At 31.5% G+C, this 18,357-nt stretch overlaps 4 protein-coding genes across 5 annotated transcripts; 3 read left to right on the top strand and 1 right to left on the bottom strand.

Annotated features, from left to right (window-relative positions):
* Window positions 1–6,511: 6,511 nt before the first annotated feature.
* On the top strand, window positions 6,512–7,139 carry Bm6440 (Uncharacterized protein; the record flags this gene model as incomplete). Its single annotated transcript, XM_043082037.1, has 2 exons — window positions 6,512–6,649; window positions 6,945–7,139. 2 exons carry the CDS (start codon window positions 6,512–6,514, stop codon window positions 7,137–7,139), a joined length of 333 nt encoding a protein of 110 aa, XP_042937971.1.
* Window positions 7,140–8,465: 1,326 nt separating this feature from the next.
* On the top strand, window positions 8,466–11,518 carry Bm10565 (Uncharacterized protein; the record flags this gene model as incomplete). The annotated part of the gene is made up of 9 exons (XM_043082036.1): window positions 8,466–8,543; window positions 8,968–9,078; window positions 9,247–9,331; window positions 9,441–9,628; window positions 9,779–9,835; window positions 10,347–10,507; window positions 10,745–10,804; window positions 10,949–11,018; window positions 11,243–11,518. 9 exons carry the CDS (start codon window positions 8,466–8,468, stop codon window positions 11,516–11,518), a joined length of 1,086 nt encoding a protein of 361 aa, XP_042937970.1.
* A 1,400-nt stretch (window positions 11,519–12,918) lies between these two features.
* Window positions 12,919–13,495, top strand: Bm590 (Uncharacterized protein; the record flags this gene model as incomplete). Its single annotated transcript, XM_001901642.2, has 2 exons — window positions 12,919–13,038; window positions 13,295–13,495. 2 exons carry the CDS (start codon window positions 12,919–12,921, stop codon window positions 13,493–13,495), a joined length of 321 nt encoding a protein of 106 aa, XP_001901677.2.
* A 1,662-nt stretch (window positions 13,496–15,157) lies between these two features.
* Bma-fkb-6 lies at window positions 15,158–17,755 on the bottom strand (the record flags this gene model as incomplete). 2 transcript variants are annotated; one of them, XM_001902796.2, is made up of 11 exons in its annotated part: window positions 15,158–15,214; window positions 15,289–15,396; window positions 15,484–15,561; window positions 15,669–15,777; window positions 15,913–16,124; window positions 16,231–16,404; window positions 16,611–16,687; window positions 16,862–16,982; window positions 17,065–17,202; window positions 17,363–17,530; window positions 17,717–17,755. In XM_001902796.2, the coding sequence occupies 11 exons, from the start codon at window positions 17,753–17,755 to the stop codon at window positions 15,158–15,160; spliced, it is 1,281 nt and encodes a 426-aa protein (XP_001902831.1). The 2 variants fall into 2 exon arrangements, with proteins under 2 accessions (XP_001902831.1, XP_042937969.1); XM_043082035.1 differs by lacking the exons at window positions 17,363–17,530; window positions 17,717–17,755 and having other exon boundaries at window positions 17,065–17,169.
* Window positions 17,756–18,357: the final 602 nt, after the last annotated feature.

Here is an 18,357-nt window from a genome sequence, read left to right as displayed (position 1 = left end):
TTTTTCTTGACAAATTTTGATTTAGTTTGTATTTCCTATCCCATTTTCTTTTCTCTTTCAGTATAGAGCCTAATGAAATTTATTTAGTATATTTGTTGCAATTACACTTCTTCAACTTCCTTATTTCCTTTTCATCTTTTCATCTAACAATTTGTTTGGTACCGCACTTAACAAACACACCCACAGACACAGCGCAGAACAGAATTTTGACATACTAAGTAATCGAAGTAATCGAGAAACTTGAGTTTTCTATTGGTAGCGGTGAATTACGATTAGTATAATTTAATAGAAGCCATTTATTGAGCTAGTATAGCATTGATTTTCATGGTATTCAGCTGATTGGTTTCGAGAGCTCCATGAGTGTTTATGTTTGGATGAGCGTAATTATAAATCTGATGTATTGTAACTATGGTCCTTTATGCGAACACAAAAGAGTATACCTTGATTCCAAGGACACAACCGTTTCCACCTTATTTCTATGCTCTTTTAACATAAGTAATGTTTGCAATCATCCAACGATAATTCATTCCATTTACCCGTTGTTCTCATATTTTCATTTTAGGTTTGTTATCGGGCAAAATTAAATTCATACCTCTTATCCGTTCTAATCATCATCATACGTATTTTCTAGGATAAGAATTGACATGTTCTCTTATTGATTAAAGAGCAATTCTCTGGTTCCCTGGTTAGAACATTTCTGATTTACTGTTCACATTCCTGAAATCCTAAAAAGGGAATTTAATTGGAATTGGATTATTGAAATATATGAATAGTTGTACATACGGAGAGAAAGAAGCATAAATCGGATAAGTTAAGTAATACAGTAAAATTAGAGTAGTTTTGATTAACGATTTCTGTTAATTGATGATTTCAATATTTTCTATTAATTAGAGTAGTTTTAACCAATAATTTCTACTAATTGAATTATCGGAAAAGTTCTTTCAAAACTTTGCTACCAATTGAGTTCATTTATGAGGTGAAAACGAGCAATTAGCTTAGTTCTGTTGTACGCATTAAATAAGTAAATATTCTATATATGATGATATCAATTGCTAGAAATGAAACGGTTGGTACTGGCAGGGAATGTTGTAAGTGTTCGGATTATTATAATCCAACTGTAGAGAGGGCACATATCTGTCCCAGCAAATTAGTGCTTATTTCCTCTGTAATTCTGTGACTAAATTATTTCGCACTATTTATATATTTCATAAAATTTTTGCTGATAGGATGCAATGCAATAATATATGTTTCATTATGGCAGATGTTGTTCATTTGTTGACAATTACTTTTTTGTATTTGATTTTATTTATTAGTCTCTCATCATCATTCAACTTCCAAATTATATCACACTGCTAACATTTCCCTCTTTAATAAGGCAATTTATTCCATCCTTCCCGTATGCGCTGATTGGGACGGATAAAATTGATTAACGGCGAACTGTTGTTAGGTCATTTCTTTTAAGATATGTTGCTGCGATATTTAACCCTAGGTAATTAACTCCAGTTAATTAAATTGTATGAAAAAATAAAAAATTTTAAATGTATAATTAATCAGAATTAAGATTGAATAAATAATTCATCAAAAATCGTTTTTGCATTGGAACTAATAGTAATCCAAAAGTTTAATTCGATCAAAAAATCGTTAAAATTAAAATTAAATAAAATTGTATTCACCAGTAAAAGACTGTTTTTTTTTTTTTTTTTTTTTTTTTTTTTTTTTTTTTTGCAGTTTAACGACGGTTTTACTCTTCTAGAGAGATGATTGCATTTGACAGAAATTGCATTCATCCAAAAATCTTCAACAAATGTTTGTCGTAATTGTTCAAAGAAAAGAATGGGAAAAGTGAAAGAATAAATTAACGGTAGTCAGCAAAGAAGTGGCCTCCTTTTATGATCAGCAATGTAGTTCTCATGCTTCATTTCATTTCATTTCAATTTATTTATTGTTTGTGAAACTTTTTTGAAATCTCTCATCACTCTTCCATCAATTCTTTCATTCATATATTGTAGTGTACACAACACCTATCATTTGCTATTGTTAGTATTCAAAAAAAGATGCAATCAAGAAATCTGCTCAGTTCTCCTTCTGCTGTCCCTTTACTCTCTCCGTTCTCTGTGGCAGTACATACCGATCCAATGAAAAATGATTCATTTACTTTAATATATGGACTGCTAGGCTTATAATACTCCATTATAGATTGTCAGACCTATGATCTCTGAATTCATTTCATTTGAAAGTGTTGTTATTGCGAAATTTAACTTAACTATTTCGGTAGGAAATTTCACTGTGGAGAAAGATTCCGTGAATATTCATATTTCGGTAGTATTCGAAACTGTTTATATTTCACAATTTCGACTAATGGAGAAACTGAATAATTAATGTCTGTTAAGTTCAAAAGAGTCTCCTAATAAGGGGGGAGGGGAGGGGAAGGGGAGGGTAGTGTCTAATGGTTAAAATTTAAATCCTTTTCGCTAATCTTAGGAAAACTAATTATTCATTTTGGAATTATCTAAAAATGAAGGAAATTCGTCAATGAATAAAAGGGGAAACAAACTGAAATTGTACATTTCCTAACAATTGAAAACTTCCTAAAGTAAGCAGAAACTTAAAAACGCGCAAGAATACAAGGAATATCTGCACTTTCTGAACAACTTAATCATGACCGCTGGAACCGGTAAATTCTTTAATTGGTGAAACTGTAAATCCATATCTACAGTTTTGTCCACCGCTTCCAGATCGTTTTCATTTAATCAGTCGACTGGACGGTATTTCGGTAGGGAAATTAAACAGTAAGAGAAGAGTGAAGTGTGGAAATATAATTCTATGTAAAACTAAGATTATGTCATCCATCTTGAGCAGTTATTGAGAATTCATTGAAGTGAGGAGGACCTGCTTTACGTACCCTACTTAATTAATATCGCATTCTTACGAATTACTGCAACTTTTCGCAATGAGAGCTGAATAATTCATTCATTCTTTACTCTTTCATTGGAAAGTCAACGGTTTGGCAAACACATCGAGCATTTTATCTTGTAGATAAAAGACTTTTTAATTGAGAACGGACCGCAACTGGATATTTTGCTGGGGATGCCAATTTATTATCTAATACAAAATAGGCACTTTGACCACTCAACGGTTACTAATGGAAATTCTAAATAAATCTCATTTCACTCCAAAATGTTGTTATTGCGAAATTAATTATTGTTTATAAACTTCTGGATTTCAGATCTCAGATTTAAAGTTCTCAGTCGCTCTAATTATAACTGAATGGTTATAATGACTGAACTAGAAAAAACCTAAATTATGATTGAATAGACTCGATAGGATTTAGGTTTATAAGAAAGATGAAGGTACACTGTTGTGCATTAGTTAATGAAATAATTTGAAATTCTTTCAAAGAAACCAGTAGGGAAGATAAAAGTTATTCCGCAGGCAAATTATACAATAAAGATTTAGATTTTAAGATTTTTAAAATAAGCCAGTAATAAGCAAATTTATGAGCTCAAAAATTCGAAATCATCTATGAATGGATTACAATTTGCTGATAATAAATTGAAAAAAAAAATATTACAAAATCTGTTTAATAGATAGTAAACTAAAAACTAGACAGATCAAGTATAACTCAATCGCTTCAGTTATCTGAAATACCTTATTTTAACAGTACTAATCATCAAAAATACAAAAATATTGAAATAATTCTTCTATCGATGAATAAAATTATGATTTCTATGCTTCTTAATGACTGATTATTATCGTTTGCCGAAGCTTTTTAACTCATTTAATTTGTTTGTTTCTTTTAGTGCATAGATTGACTGGTTTCACTTCTTGTTAAAAAAAAAATGTTTAGATTGGCATACAATTCAGATTCTCATTTTTGCTTCAGATTTGCATTTTACATCATATTCTCATTTTTTTTCTCATTCATTCTTCGTTTTAAGTTTGATCGTTTTTGCTGAGAATATTAAATTAGATGTGATAATTGGTTAATTCATCCTTCGTTTCTCACAACACATATTATTTCCAATATTTGTTGTGAAATTAGGAACACAAGGAAGGACTCTTTGCTGCAGATTGATTTCTTCATAACTCCAAATAGGTCGATAATGTTAATCAGTTTTCAAGAAACAAAACAAACAATTTATTTACCTTATACTTTTCTAAGATATTTCGGCATGAATTGCCACCAGTGCATTTTTCAACAGAAATCAAACTTGCATTTGCCATCGATCAATTGAATTATTTATCCCACAAATACTTTACAGGTTCTCTTATTTCGAGTCATTGATTCGAACTATTGATGATTTAATTCCTTTTCCCTTACCATCTGGTTTATCATGGCTTTCCAAAAAGCTAAGTTATTTTTCAGAAGTGATGAATTTACTTTGTAACTTATCGAATGTTACAGTTCGAATGATATTAATATTAGAACCCGTATCTGTTTAAGTCCTTTGTTTTTCCTTATCTTTTATAGGCATTGGTAACATTGGAAAAAGCATAAATAATGATCAATATATCTTAATTTAAATGAAAAAAATATCTTAGTTCAAATATTTCAAAAACTAGCATAATAGTAAAACATTGAAATAAAAAAAAAAAAACAAATTCCAACAAAATCTTCAAAACTTTTAGACAAATATCTGTGAAAGTAAAAATTTTCATTTGCCATTTAAATAAAGATGACAATTTCTTAATTAATAGATTTCGTTGAATCAAAAAAAAAAAAAACTAGTGAAGATTACTGAGATTTAATACATTATTAGAACTGATCTGTCAAATTTTCGCATTATAAAAAGGCAATCGAAAATAGATTAAGAAATATAAATTGGTTCCTAACAAAAAAAATTCAAGTGATCTAATCTTCTTTTTTTCATAAGTAATGTTTATATATAATTCATAAAAATCGAATTTACATTTATACCATAAATACTGCGTGTTAATTAAATTATATTTCCGGCGTTTTCTAAACTTATAATGAAAAACCGAACTTGAATTTCAACACTAATCTTTCATTCCTTTTTTGTTCTCATAGAATAATAACTTTTTTCCCTGCATTACAACTGTTAACAAAAACGGCCACTGTTTTGACGAAAATTTAAACTGAAAATTATCATATAGTAAAACAGTCCTGAATTGTGTGCTTAGTGACAGAAATTTGAAGAATATGAATTCATATTATTTCAAATCAAGAAGCATTTCACGACATTATATCGCATTAAGTGCATAATGATGATTCAAAAAATTCATGTTAAATATTTTGATCTTTCTCAGTTCTCAACAACAGCTGACCTTGAATTTATTCATTTTACAATCATCATTTCCTGTTTGCATAAATTATTTTTGTTTGTAATCAGACCTCTTTCTCACATCTCTGATTTGATGAATTCCTCTTCCGTTTCCTAAATTTCGAGATTAGATACGCTTGTATAAACTAGCACGACTGATTATTAGCATACACATAGAGCTTTCATTTATATATATGAAAGGTGAATATTGCAGTAGTGAGTCGAACTTTATTGCTTGTTGAAATATGGAAAGGAAATTGGAAGAATATTCGGCAGTACTGATCAACTGCATGCATTTATTTCTAGGATCAATTCCAGTGAAAATAATTGTATTTAAATTATTTTTACTGGAAAAAAAAAATAATAATTTTGAGATTGATAATTTCTAATTATAATTGCTTTGGTTCTTTAATGATATTATTTATCGCCAGCATGCAGATCTTTAAATATTATTTTTTGATGCCTTAAGCATTTTCTTCTATTTTTCTTCTCTTTCACTAAACTCAGAAATATCGAAGTAGAATAATCGTTAGAGTGGCTAAGATTTTGAACATGCTAATAAGCTAAAATTATATAATTATATGACTAGCGGTGGGCCCATTTTCGGTTATTCGGCTCATCAACTTCACATTTATGTTGATTGACATTTCATCATGAAATCACATTTCAACCTCAAACAGTTTCTTTTATTCCTATATTTTGACAGATGTCACTCTGAATTTTCTTATCTGTTAGTTACTTTGCTACTCCTAAATGTACTCATTTCAATTATTACTAATGAGGGACAGAAGTATAGATAGATGACTAACAGGTAAATAGAGGTATATGTGATATAGGTTCACCATAAGTTTTCTCTTAACGTTTTAGCGAATCTTAGTCAGTTGAGAAAGAATTGATGGCAGTAATAGTTCTTCGAAGATTTTAATATGAACTGAGAACGTATCCCACCTTTTTCACATTAATGATACTTAATGTTTCCTGAATGACTGTTCTACTCTTCTGACAGTTAAACTTTTTGAGATGATTTCTGTCTCGTTTTTTGAATTTTTATTTAGATTTAGACATCACGAAACCATTCATTATTATTTACTTCTACTTTTTCGATTTATTACTTATGTTATGAAGTTCATAGTTTTTATCTACCTGAATAATTACAAAATTATCAATAACGCAATCATGTTTTTGTAATCAGTGGAAAGTAAAAGTTAGTTAAAAGTGATATTTCAGGCATGACAATCTACATATTATTATTAGTTTTGTTGACATTACCCGCCACTGGAGCAATTCAGTGCTATTCAGGAAGTCAGCTGCAGATTACTGAATGTCCGAGTATAAATTGTATCAAGCATTCACTTGGTTTTGATACGGTATTAATTTAACTCGTTTAATTTCTTAGAGTTTTTAAGTGTTTCATTACTCAAGTCAATGGTTTTCATAAATTAACACTATTATTACATATACTTGCCAAAATACTTTCTCATTGCATCTGAATTTCATTATTTGTTGAATTATTTTTTTCATTATGTAAGCAACAACAAATGATTCGACAATCACGATAAAAGAAAGCTTTTGTGGCTCAATTTGTAAAAAAAAAGAAGAAAACGCTTTTTTAATTCACATATTTATAAAATGTTGAAAAGTAGAATGTAAAGATTTCTTCAGGCAAGGTACTGTGATGGTACTGGTGGATCATCTATCTGTCAAACGTATCGCTTATTTGAAACGTGTGAAACAATTCCTAATCTTGGTTACATATGTTGCTGCTCTAGTAACCTCTGTAATTCTGCTCACTCTATTTTCATGTCCAAAATTACTCTGCCGGTATTTGCCCTTTTATTATCTAAAATAATATTGTGATATAATTTATTTCAGTGTTTTAGCATAATAGGTAATCTTCGCTAAATATTTGTTTTATTGAAAATCACAGAAAAATTAAGTAAGCTTACATATTACTACCACTCCAAAGCTTGACTATTTTATTTGTTATAATCAATGGAAATAAAAATTTTAATTTTATTTTAGAAAAATAAACCTTCTATTCCTTGAATAATAAAATAATTCATAAATAAATGTTCGTCAATTTAGGAAATAGTTTTTGTATGCATTCTTGTTTCTCTTTGATGATCAACAAAAACTAGTCATCGTATGTGAGAAATTGTTCGGCCGGACTGAAATGCATTGTATTTAATTGGTAGAAATTTAGATTAAATTTACTTCTCTTAGTTGATGAAAATCTAATATGAATTGAAAATGACTTTAAAAATACAGAAGATTAATTACTGACCTTGCCTGCATATATAATTTACAATGATGAAAGCAAATGTTTGAATAAAAATTTACATTTTTAACTACTTTCCAGCTTTTCTCACTAAAATTTTTACGTTTTGTGAATTCTACACGCAATCCATTTGTTCTTCGCTCAGATTAAAAACTTTAATTTTTGCATTTAATGAAAACTTTTGTATTTTCTGTTTCGTAATTCTTTCGCTTTTATATTTGAAATTTGTTACAAAATGGCTGCCTACGATTAAAATGTTTAATTTCTAATGGACCCGAAATAATACAATGCAGAGGAATGAAAATAGTAATAAGTCCCAGATAGTAGAAGAAAATGTATAAACAAACTAACTAATAATATAAGATAATAAAAGAGAAAGTTAGAAAAAGAAGGAAAGCTTAATGTTTGAATGACGAAATCGGATTAAATTTCAAATCAGCATATATTTTTCACTGTAATCTGTATTGCTATAAGTTTATTGCTTTATATAATTTTATAATTAGCATAAAACATTCAATTCAAATAAACGACATTTGTTTTTCTGATTTTCATTGTCATTTTTCTATTTGCTGTTTAAATCTGTCGTATTCTCGATTTCTTTCTAGAGCTCGAGTTTCACATTCAAAGTACCGCTTGTGATTTTACGAATTAAACTTCAAAAACTGTAGTATAATCATAAATTTTCAGCTTTCTTTGGAAAAGCAGTAGATTTACTATCAGACCATCATACTTTGCTGTCATGAAAAGTACCGAAATTCAATTTAAAGTTAAGAAAAAGGGAAGGCTAACTTTTGATGTCAAAATTAACCAGCTTATATATAAGCACTATTTTGCGACGTAACGCATAAGTAATAAAGGTGGTCGATGAAAAACATTTAATAAATATAATGACTTGTTGAAGATCGATGTGCTTATGCAGCAGAAAGAAGTCAGAAGTTAGGCTCGAGACTCAACCTCCAGTCTCAATACTACAAAGATCGCCAGTGAGTCATTATCTAAACTAAGCGTAGCATATCAAAAAAAAAAAAATTGAAATCAGCAAAAAATTATACTGGTATCAGGAAATTTCATTAATGAATTGTTCAGATCTTCCAACCAGTCCTAGACTGGTAATAAAAAAAAATGGAATGCAATAGCACGGAAGAGCTAGCAGAAATAATATTTTAATTAAAGAACAAATCAAAGGAAGATTACATATGCTTTAGTGTAATATGAGGCCAAGCGTTCTTTTTTTTTAATGAATTGAAGGAAAGTTTTATTTTAGAATATCGCCGTTATCGGTATGATTTATATTTATCATCGCATCGCAGATAGTTACAACTAATATTTTTAGTTTCAAATCGTTGCATTAATTCTAAAAAATTCGGCACAAATATTTGTTTGTATAAAATAAGCAATATTTGATAGTTAAAAACAAAAAATTCGCCGCAAAACCGAACAATTAGGAAGGGAATACAACGAAACAGAATTCCATTATCTAAAGAAGAACTGAAGAGTCAATTTGAAGAAATACAAAAGGTTGTTGTAATTTATTTCTTGTCATTATTACTCTTGAAAAAATCATAATAGTGAAACACGAACTTCTGCCAGAATTGTGGTATTAATGATAGCTAACACTGCACGAGATGTGCTATAATTAATTCACAGTTTACATATTACTACTCATTCTATTTTCTATGCATTAAGGCGCTTGGCGTCGAACCCAACTCAGCGCTTATAGATCGAATTCATTCATTCAAAGAGCCTGCGAAAGACTTGTCTATAAAGAAAGGTATTTTATTAATTGTGATTTTTTCTCACGAAACATTTCAGATATTTCTTGATAAGTTTCTTATCCATCAACAAGTGACGCATTTCTGAAGTTTATTCTATACTTCTAGGTGATCTCATTTTCTCACTGAAAGAATTGAAGAAAGTGCCAAAAGCGAGCGGGAATAATAAGTACGACAGTAAACAAAATGTCAGAGTTCAAAAATGTGAATTGGATGCGGACGACGATACACTCTATCCAAAACCCATATCCATGTCTAAAAACGAAGCTGATCAGGATGAAGTGGATGACGAAGTGGTAATATATAAATCTAAAACTGATAGTGATAAAAAATGCATTTCTGTTTTCCTATTGATTGATTTTCATCTAATTATCATCTAATTATTACATTTTCTAAATATTATCAGTGTTCTCATCCTATAAAAAAGTTAATGGTTATTGTTATAGCAATTGGAAGAACCAAATTCAGAGAATTATATGTACAATGAACAGGAAATATTATTTGTATGTCACGATATGATCCGGCAATTAAATAAAGTGTCGTCTTCACATATATTTTATAAATTACAACTTTATATTACTTTAAATTATTCTCAAAGAAGTGTCCCAAAGTTGAGTATTGAGAGAGAATTCGGTCAACACTGTATGCAATATCAATTATTATTTCCTGAGATGGCAATGATAAGGCTAATTTCTAAATGTTCCGTTTGTTATAGTTCCTGTTTAAAGATGCAGGAGAGAATTTTCGTCTCTTATATGTACTGGCAATAAATTCACTTCCAATACTAGTGAAAACATTACTCATTACAGGAAGATATAAATGAATCTAGCCAGAAGTCATTTATGAAGGTTTTTACTTTAATAATTGATGAAGGAAATTTCCAAAAGAAGTTAAAAATTTAAATTGTTTACACAATTTTTATTTTTGTTTGGGAAAATATTCAATTCCAATTTTTTCACTTATTAAATTTGTCTCCTGTTTTTCTCAAATTATTAAAGAATCTAGAAATTGTAGTCAACCGAAACACCCGAGTGCGATCCGTATGCTCCTCTCGAAGAACTCGAGAAACGAGAAGGTTTCAACTGTCAAACATTACGCAAAAACACATTCCTTGCCAATGCATTGTCGATGCCAAATGAAAAAGAACGCAAGAAAAGAAACAAACCGAAATCATCGCACGTTTCATTTTTTCCTCCAAAAGCCACATTTTCACGGATCTTAATCTTACTCTCAAAAAATATTTAATTTTATATCTTCTTTAATTACTTTCTACAAAACTGAAGAGTATGTATAGTCGGATAGAGGATATCAAAGCACATATATTTAAAAACATATAAATTTTTTTGTAAACATCTTTTTTTTTGCAAACACCAACTTTAGTAAACATCTGGAAAGGAAAACATTCATTGCAGGAACAAGGTGACATTTAATGAAAAAGTATTTGACATAACTGATTGGGAAGAATTTGCATGGTAAATAATTAAGTCGTAATTCCCTTTTTGTATAATGAATACTACTGTTGTTGACGATTTGAAGATTTAACTTTGAAGAGTGTACCATAATAACAGCGAAGTTATATGAATTATATTATATTAATTTTCAAAAAATTATTACAGCACAGCAGAAGAGGGATCAGAGAGAACGCAAACGGATAGTGAATTGGAACTTGTGGAAACACAAGACATCGTTAGTTTGCGTTAGATTTTCACAGGCAATTTATCATGTAGACAAAATCAAAATTAATCAAACTATTAAAAGATGTAATGGGAATGTGATAAATTCAGTAAAGAAAGCAACACTATTAATGCTATGCCTTACTATCTTTTGTTAATTTCCAAGAAAAATACATTAGGTTATTGATTGATCATTTAGTTAACCCACAATATTTTTTAATAATTGATAATTTCAAGCTACCACTGACTTCAAATGAAACACTGGAAAGATCGCCGAAAAGAAAAACTCCTTACTTTCCTAAAATTTTGTGGGAAACAAGTTCAACAATAAAATCGGCAACGATTAATTCAGCGGACTCAGTTGATCAGAGCAGCAAACCAGAAACGTTTACCAAGACAGAGATATCATCAATATCCAGTCATAAAAAGGAAACATTCAGAAATAATCCGGAACTGAGACTAGAAACAGATTTAAAAAAGAAAGATAAAAATGGTAGAAATAGTGTGATGTAAATATGAAGTTAAACGTTGTCAACTAAGTATACTATTTTAATATTAATAAATCTTTAGAAACTATTTAGAAATTATGCTCTTCCAACTTATTTTTCTTTTTTTTTTTCGAATTTATGTAACTTTATAATATCTGCTAAATCATATAATTTGATAATTTTCGATTCTTGGTAATTTGATTCTGATAATTTAATAAATTGACTATTAACAACTTCAACGATTGACTCTTTCTCCGATTAACGCGTGAAACAGCAAAGAACGCTTTTATGTTCCTTCTACTTTACATAACCTTTCCAGGTAATCATGAGAATCTACATAAATTATGAGAGTTAAAGAAAGATCCCCTAACTTTTTAACAGATTTTAACAGACATGAAATAAAATATTTCCAACAAAGTCACAATGCGAAGATGGAAGTCAAAAGCACTGCCAATATTCATTGTTTTTTTTTTTTTTTTTGAGTAAAAAATCTTTGTTTTTGATTTTGACAGCCAAGCCATGATTATTTGTTGTGTAAATAAGAAAGTCATTAAAACTAACAAAACTCTTGGCGGTATCACAATCGTGTAATATCACTATGAGAAGGAGAGCTATGATACCTACTATTACAATTATACGTATCTATCCAGGAGGTCCCAATAGATCTGATCATGAACTCTCGATCTTCCAGGTACAAATCTATAATAATCTACAGCTGAACTACTGCTATCATTTTACAAAAGAAAAATAACATGACATCAACTGTGTTTAGCAATCCGGTTGTGATGCTAAACCTGCATATTTATACAACTGTTAAGTATGAAACTAATTTATCCATATCATAAAATCTGCATATTTATCAGTGACAGCTATTTCGTACAGAACAAGGATGCAAAATATATAAGTGAGTTGAACAAACAGACAAATTTTATTTTCAGTCTTCACTTGTCAATCGTTCATTCGTGTTCTTTTACACCTGGTTTGCTGGCATACATCGGTTATTGATCGGTTAGGTCCATTTATTCCTCACACTTCTCAGACTGTTCTAGACCAGTCATTAGTAAATAGCCTTGAAAGCTCGAAAATGTTTGAGATGTATTGAGTGAAACCGTTTGATTCTGCAGTTCATTCTACTGAATGAATGCCTTTTTTCCAGACTTACAATCTACCATTGGTATAAAATTCACTTCATTCAAAGAATATTCATTATGGGCAGGTATCATCATCCACCAGTTTAATTGCGAGCAAAAACATTTATCAAAACTGCCTTGAATTAATGAATTGCTTCATTTGCAGACAATTCCATGACAATATTCATCAGTTAAAATTACAGTGACAGTATCTCTATCCTTTCAATCCTTAGTTGGGCCAACTTCCAGCTTTTGTACCAAACTCTTGGTACTGGCAATTATATGGCAACAGTGCATGTCAACTTTAAGTGAGAATTTATTGTGCTACTCGGGTATCAACAACAAAGTAACAATGATTCTGTGCGATTCGAATACTGAATTCTGTTACAAACAAGTGATGCCAAACGGTATCACTGTTAGTTTCTGAATAGTTCCACAGAACTTTTGGAATTCTTGTTGAAAATCCTGACAGCCATTCCATTACGAGCTTACTGGAAGACTACTTATCACCTTTACCGACTGCATTACGGATTCAGCAATTTATTGCTTTATCGAACATTGACTGTTATTATAGATGCCAGCCCATCATCAAGGAATAGAAAAGATTGGTTGATTTTATAGTTATTCCATTTAGTTGTTTAATTTCTTGATGAATTTGATAAGATCTGCAGGTAATGGATTGTGACAGAAGTAAAAAATTTGGATTTTGCAAAGATGGGATAGAAGGATGTGAGCAGCGACATATTAAGGGACAGATATGTTGCTGTACGAAATCGAAATGTAATGCATGTGAACAGGTATATATGAAGCATTTTACCTTAACTGCTTTAATTATATTAATTGATACCAATAGATTCTTTTATTCATTGTAACTGCATCAATTATATGAAATAAAACGCGTGGGATTAACATAAAAACGTGGAATTAACGGACATGGCACTTTGAATAAGAAGTTCAAACGAGTGGACCTGTAAAAGTGACTGAAGTTAAACTTTGAAATAATTTTCCTTTTTTTTAAATACACAATCTCCACGAATACCTTGCGTGAACGTACACATAAATGGAGTGAACTGAAAAACAAGCAATGAGTTTTCTCTAAGTAGTCTTCCGTCTTAATGCCTTATGAATAGGGTATTCAATAGAATTTAATGCAAACTTCATACAGGACTCAATTTTTGTTCTTTTGTTGATTACCGCTGCTGCTGCTGCATGCATTTGATTTCTGCATTCTGAAATTGTGATTCCGTTATGCACCATTTCCTGTCCAGTCCCCAGAGAACTACTATTCAAACCTCTTGGCATATTAAGATGTTCAATGTGTCGCGGATTTTAATATCGCGATCTAAAAATATGAGTTGCAAATTGTAGTAAAGATATCTACGTAATTTCCGCAAATAATGCTTATACTTCGGACTCTTTGTTTCCAAATTTATGCTTCTACATATTGAAACAATTTACATCGTTCTTTGTTAGCAATCCTTACAATCATGAGGATATCTACATTGTTCTTTGTTAGCTATCATAATCATGCGGTTATCTAATAAGCTCTTTATTAGCAACTGGTGCCCATGCAAGCACCTCCTCTCCTTTGTTTGGATCATTGTCTAACATCAATGTAGATTTTATAACCATACTATTGTCAATTAGATCAGTTTTAAAATCATCCAATCCTCCGAATCAGTTTATTCAATTGTTGCCCAAATATTTAGCTGGCATCCAACACATCTCCCTGACATCAAACTTCTCCCCCGAATAACAATTCAACCAAATCATAAAGGTTGTTTCCAAAAACATTTTTGCTTCCACTACACAATGTACTAGCCCAATAGTTGGCAGATCGGCATCTTAGCAAAAGCACAACTAATTTATTTGATAAGTGATTAAAACTTCGTCAGTTAGCTGAAACTTTCTAAAGGATGAGATGGAATCTATAAAACACTGGTAAGTTTTTTAATCCAACTAATCATTTTAGCAGTTATTCCTTCGCCTGTCATATTTTGTTTTAACATTTGTTCCAAAATTGCTGTTTAACAAGGCCCATAGAATCTATCATTTAAACTTCAAAAAAGATTCAAGATTTAACATAGTGTTATGGTGAGAAGTGAGGGGAATTAAAGAAGTAGTGGCTATAAATGATTAGCCACTCTCGACTCTTACCACTGCAAAAACGTGGAGACAATTATACTATTGCGTCATTAGCAAGCCAAATAAGAATGCACCCAGCATAATTGGGATGGCCTATAATTTAAAAAGAAAAAACAACCATGAACGCACTTTATGCGAGCATGAACCTATAGCATTTCAAAGTAATCCACTCCATCCATAGCTTTTCTTTAGATTTTTTAAAAATTCCTCTTATGTAGAGTAAACTAATCAAAACTGCTTTTATCTGCTCAAAACAAGAACATTTAACACTTATTAGTGGTGAAATAAACAGTGGTAACCAATAATTTTGAAACAAATACGCTCAAAATTTAAGGAACGCATGTGAAATAGATCAATTGAACAGTAAAAATCAATAACTCCATTACTTCTCAATTCACCACTTCCGATTTTGGGCTTGCAGTTTCCAAATCTTCATTCGTTTCAACCTGAAATGAACTACGCTATAAATCTACTCCGGATTGAACTTTCCAGAAACTTCGAAGTTGCAGTTAAACACCACCTTTTCTTTAGCAGCAAATCTTTCGAACATTCCCTTATATCGCTTTTTCTCTTTCTCACGAATCTCTGCCAACTTTTTCTTACATGCCGCTATTTGCGCTATCGCTGCCTAAAAATTATGAGTTATGATGATATCACTGAACAAATGATACTTCATACAACTAATGAGATCACTGTGCCACTGCAGATAGAGAACCTTGTTGTCAGGTTCGTATTCTAGTACTTTTTTGTACTCAATAATTGCTTCATCAGCATCGTTTTGCTCTTGAAGTGCCTGAAATAAAACAATTTAAGTTAATCTATTCTGAATGTGGTAGATGAAACAAATGCATTCGAGTAATAAAGCTTGGATTTCTGTAGCATCTTATTTAAAAAAATTACCAAAGCCTTTCGATATAATGCTTTCACACATTTCGGATCAACTTCTAGTGCTTTGTCACAATTCTTTATACATTCCACTGTTTCATCTTGCTTCGCATATACGAGGGCGCTAAATCAAAGAAAACAAGAGTTAAGTAGAAACTTCAAATCAGAAGACATTGGATACGAGCTTTTTAAAGCTTGGATACCCTCAAAAAACAACTCCACAAAAAAAAAAAAAAAAAAAAAAACAGAACACAAGAACCTGTTAAGGTAACCAGCAAGCAACAGCGCATCCCGTCTGCTTTTGGCTTCATTTTCTAATGATTTTTCATATTCCAACAACTCAATAACGCGCATATATTTTGCAGCTGCAAGGCGCATCTTGCCTTGTTTGAAAAACATAGTACCCCTTTCTTTCGCAGCTTCTGCAGCATCAAGCTTTTCTTCACCAGTCAATTCCCATGACGCCTTTACCTAAAAACGAGATTTGCATCTTCTAGCATTTATTAAAATTCACAGAATTTAATCTGAAAAAGTGTCACATTAAAAAATTTTATCCAGATATAATACCGGAAAACACCTTATCATATTCCTTGAGGAACAAAGTGAAATCAATTTCAGCATGAGGCGGTAAACCATATTCTGGAGGTGGAGTAGCACCAAAAGTGAAACGGCTGCCTTTGAGATGAATTATGGACTTTTCGCCTTTGTTGAATCGGCGGAGAGCGCGGTCAACACCTTCCGGTAGACCCACCTGAAAATACTTATTTTGAACACATATAACATTGAGCTTACAGGACTTAGTATTTCACTCACAAACAGAAAGCATCAGTATATCGCTCTCGTGGGTTGTGATCATTGCATGTTGGTTTAGTGCTTATCCTCGGCCTATTATCATCATTTGCATAAATTAATGAAAAGAATAAGTTAACTGGAAATAAAAAGTTTGTTATTCACTACCTCAGAACCTTCTCCCAAAATGAAGCTGACTTCCTTATCGTAGAACACTTGACCATTGTATGAACCAACGGCACATACTGAAACAAATGCCGACTTCATCCACTGTCGCTGATCCCTCAGCAACTATCCTTCAAACTGTGAATAGGACACAAAGTCCCTTTCGAGGAAAACACGCATTACTTAGAAAGATAATCTGGAAAATATAGGTAAACAAATTTAACCACCAGGAAATAAAAAGAGACAAAACTAACCTTTAACAGTTGAACCCTCAGTAGGACTTGAATATTTCTCACCCTCTACAATGATTGATCGGGTGATTGTACCATCTCGATCTGGCGAAATATCTTCCCCTTGCCAGCTCAGTAATTCAATCTAAAAAAAAATTCTTTCCTTCCACAATCATATTCACATCATTCATACAGCTTTATGAAATGCAAATAAATTAAAAATTCACTTCAAATTTAAGTGTAGCACCGCCAGGAATTTTTGGTGGGCTACCATTTTCACCATAGGCATAATCGGCCCGACAAATGAGATCACATTTCTCGCCCTTTTTCATTGTCGCAACACCAAGATCCCATCCTTTGATAACCTGCAAGGTACTATGCATGATTCCTTATATTACATACGTCATCGCCATGAATAAATTTGGATTAGCAACAAAGAACTTCCAGTTAAAATGATAAAGTGCCAATTTCTCCTGTAAAATTAATTGAAGAAATAGTGTATATTAGAGAAAGCGCACATATTACCTGCCCGTTGCCCAAGGTGAAGTTGAATGGTTCATTACGATCACGGCTCGAATCGAACTGCTCGCCATTTTCAAGAATTCCTACATAATGCACATACACACTATCACCCTTTGAAGGACGATGTTCCCCTTTTCCTTCCACTAATATTTTTTTCAAAACACCGCCATTCTGAAAAATAAAAAAATAACATCTAATAACGCTGGAAAAATCACTTCCCAATCACATGGAAATCAAATTAACAAATTCAAAGAACAGAATTAATTTTCAGCAAGTAAATAAATAATGTTTAATAATAGAAGCATCCACGAGTGAAAAGAAGTGTTAGTTTTTAAAATTCAGTAAATCAAGAGTGACCTTTTCAGGAGTGATATCAGTTCCATCAACTGCAGCCATTATAATGTGCTCTGGATCTTAACCTGAAAACAATTTGAAGAAAACTTGGAAAAGAAATGACATTCCAAATTACCAGCACTACCATCATATCAGCTATCCACCGAACCGGAACCGGACTACTGCCGGATGCCCAACCACACTCTCCACGCAGCGCACACCCGCACCTCAACTGTCCAGCTGCTACTCATCGAATCTTCTGGAAGGTTCCTGCTGCGTTTGCCTCCTTGAACCGTTGTAAAGTTCAAACATACGACAATTCGGAGGGGAGGGTCGTGAGACATTTGCTGAGAAAGCATTTGGCATAGATCGATTTGTCCTCTCCTTGTTATTTTCTGGACGAAATTATGAGGGATCATTTATGAGAACGTGAGACATTGCAAAAATGATTGGAAATAGTTCTAAGAAGAAGCATAAGGCGGGATTTGTTATTCGCTCAGTACTTAATATTTTATTGCTCGTTTTAAGCGTAATGTTTGCCACGCTTAATATTATTTTTGCCTGTACACTTACTTTGTTGACGACTCATGTCATCTCTCTTATTCTTATTAGTGTTTTATCAAGGTATATCGAAATATCGCTATTAAAATTTGCTAATTTCATTA

The sequence above is a fragment of the Brugia malayi genome (assembly GCF_000002995.4).
Source record: "Brugia malayi strain FR3 genome assembly, contig: Bm_v4_Chr4_scaffold_001, whole genome shotgun sequence".
Lineage (NCBI taxonomy): Eukaryota > Metazoa > Nematoda > Chromadorea > Rhabditida > Onchocercidae > Brugia > Brugia malayi.
Note: the sequence above shows the minus strand (reverse complement) of the source record. Positions and strands in the feature narration are given on the sequence as shown.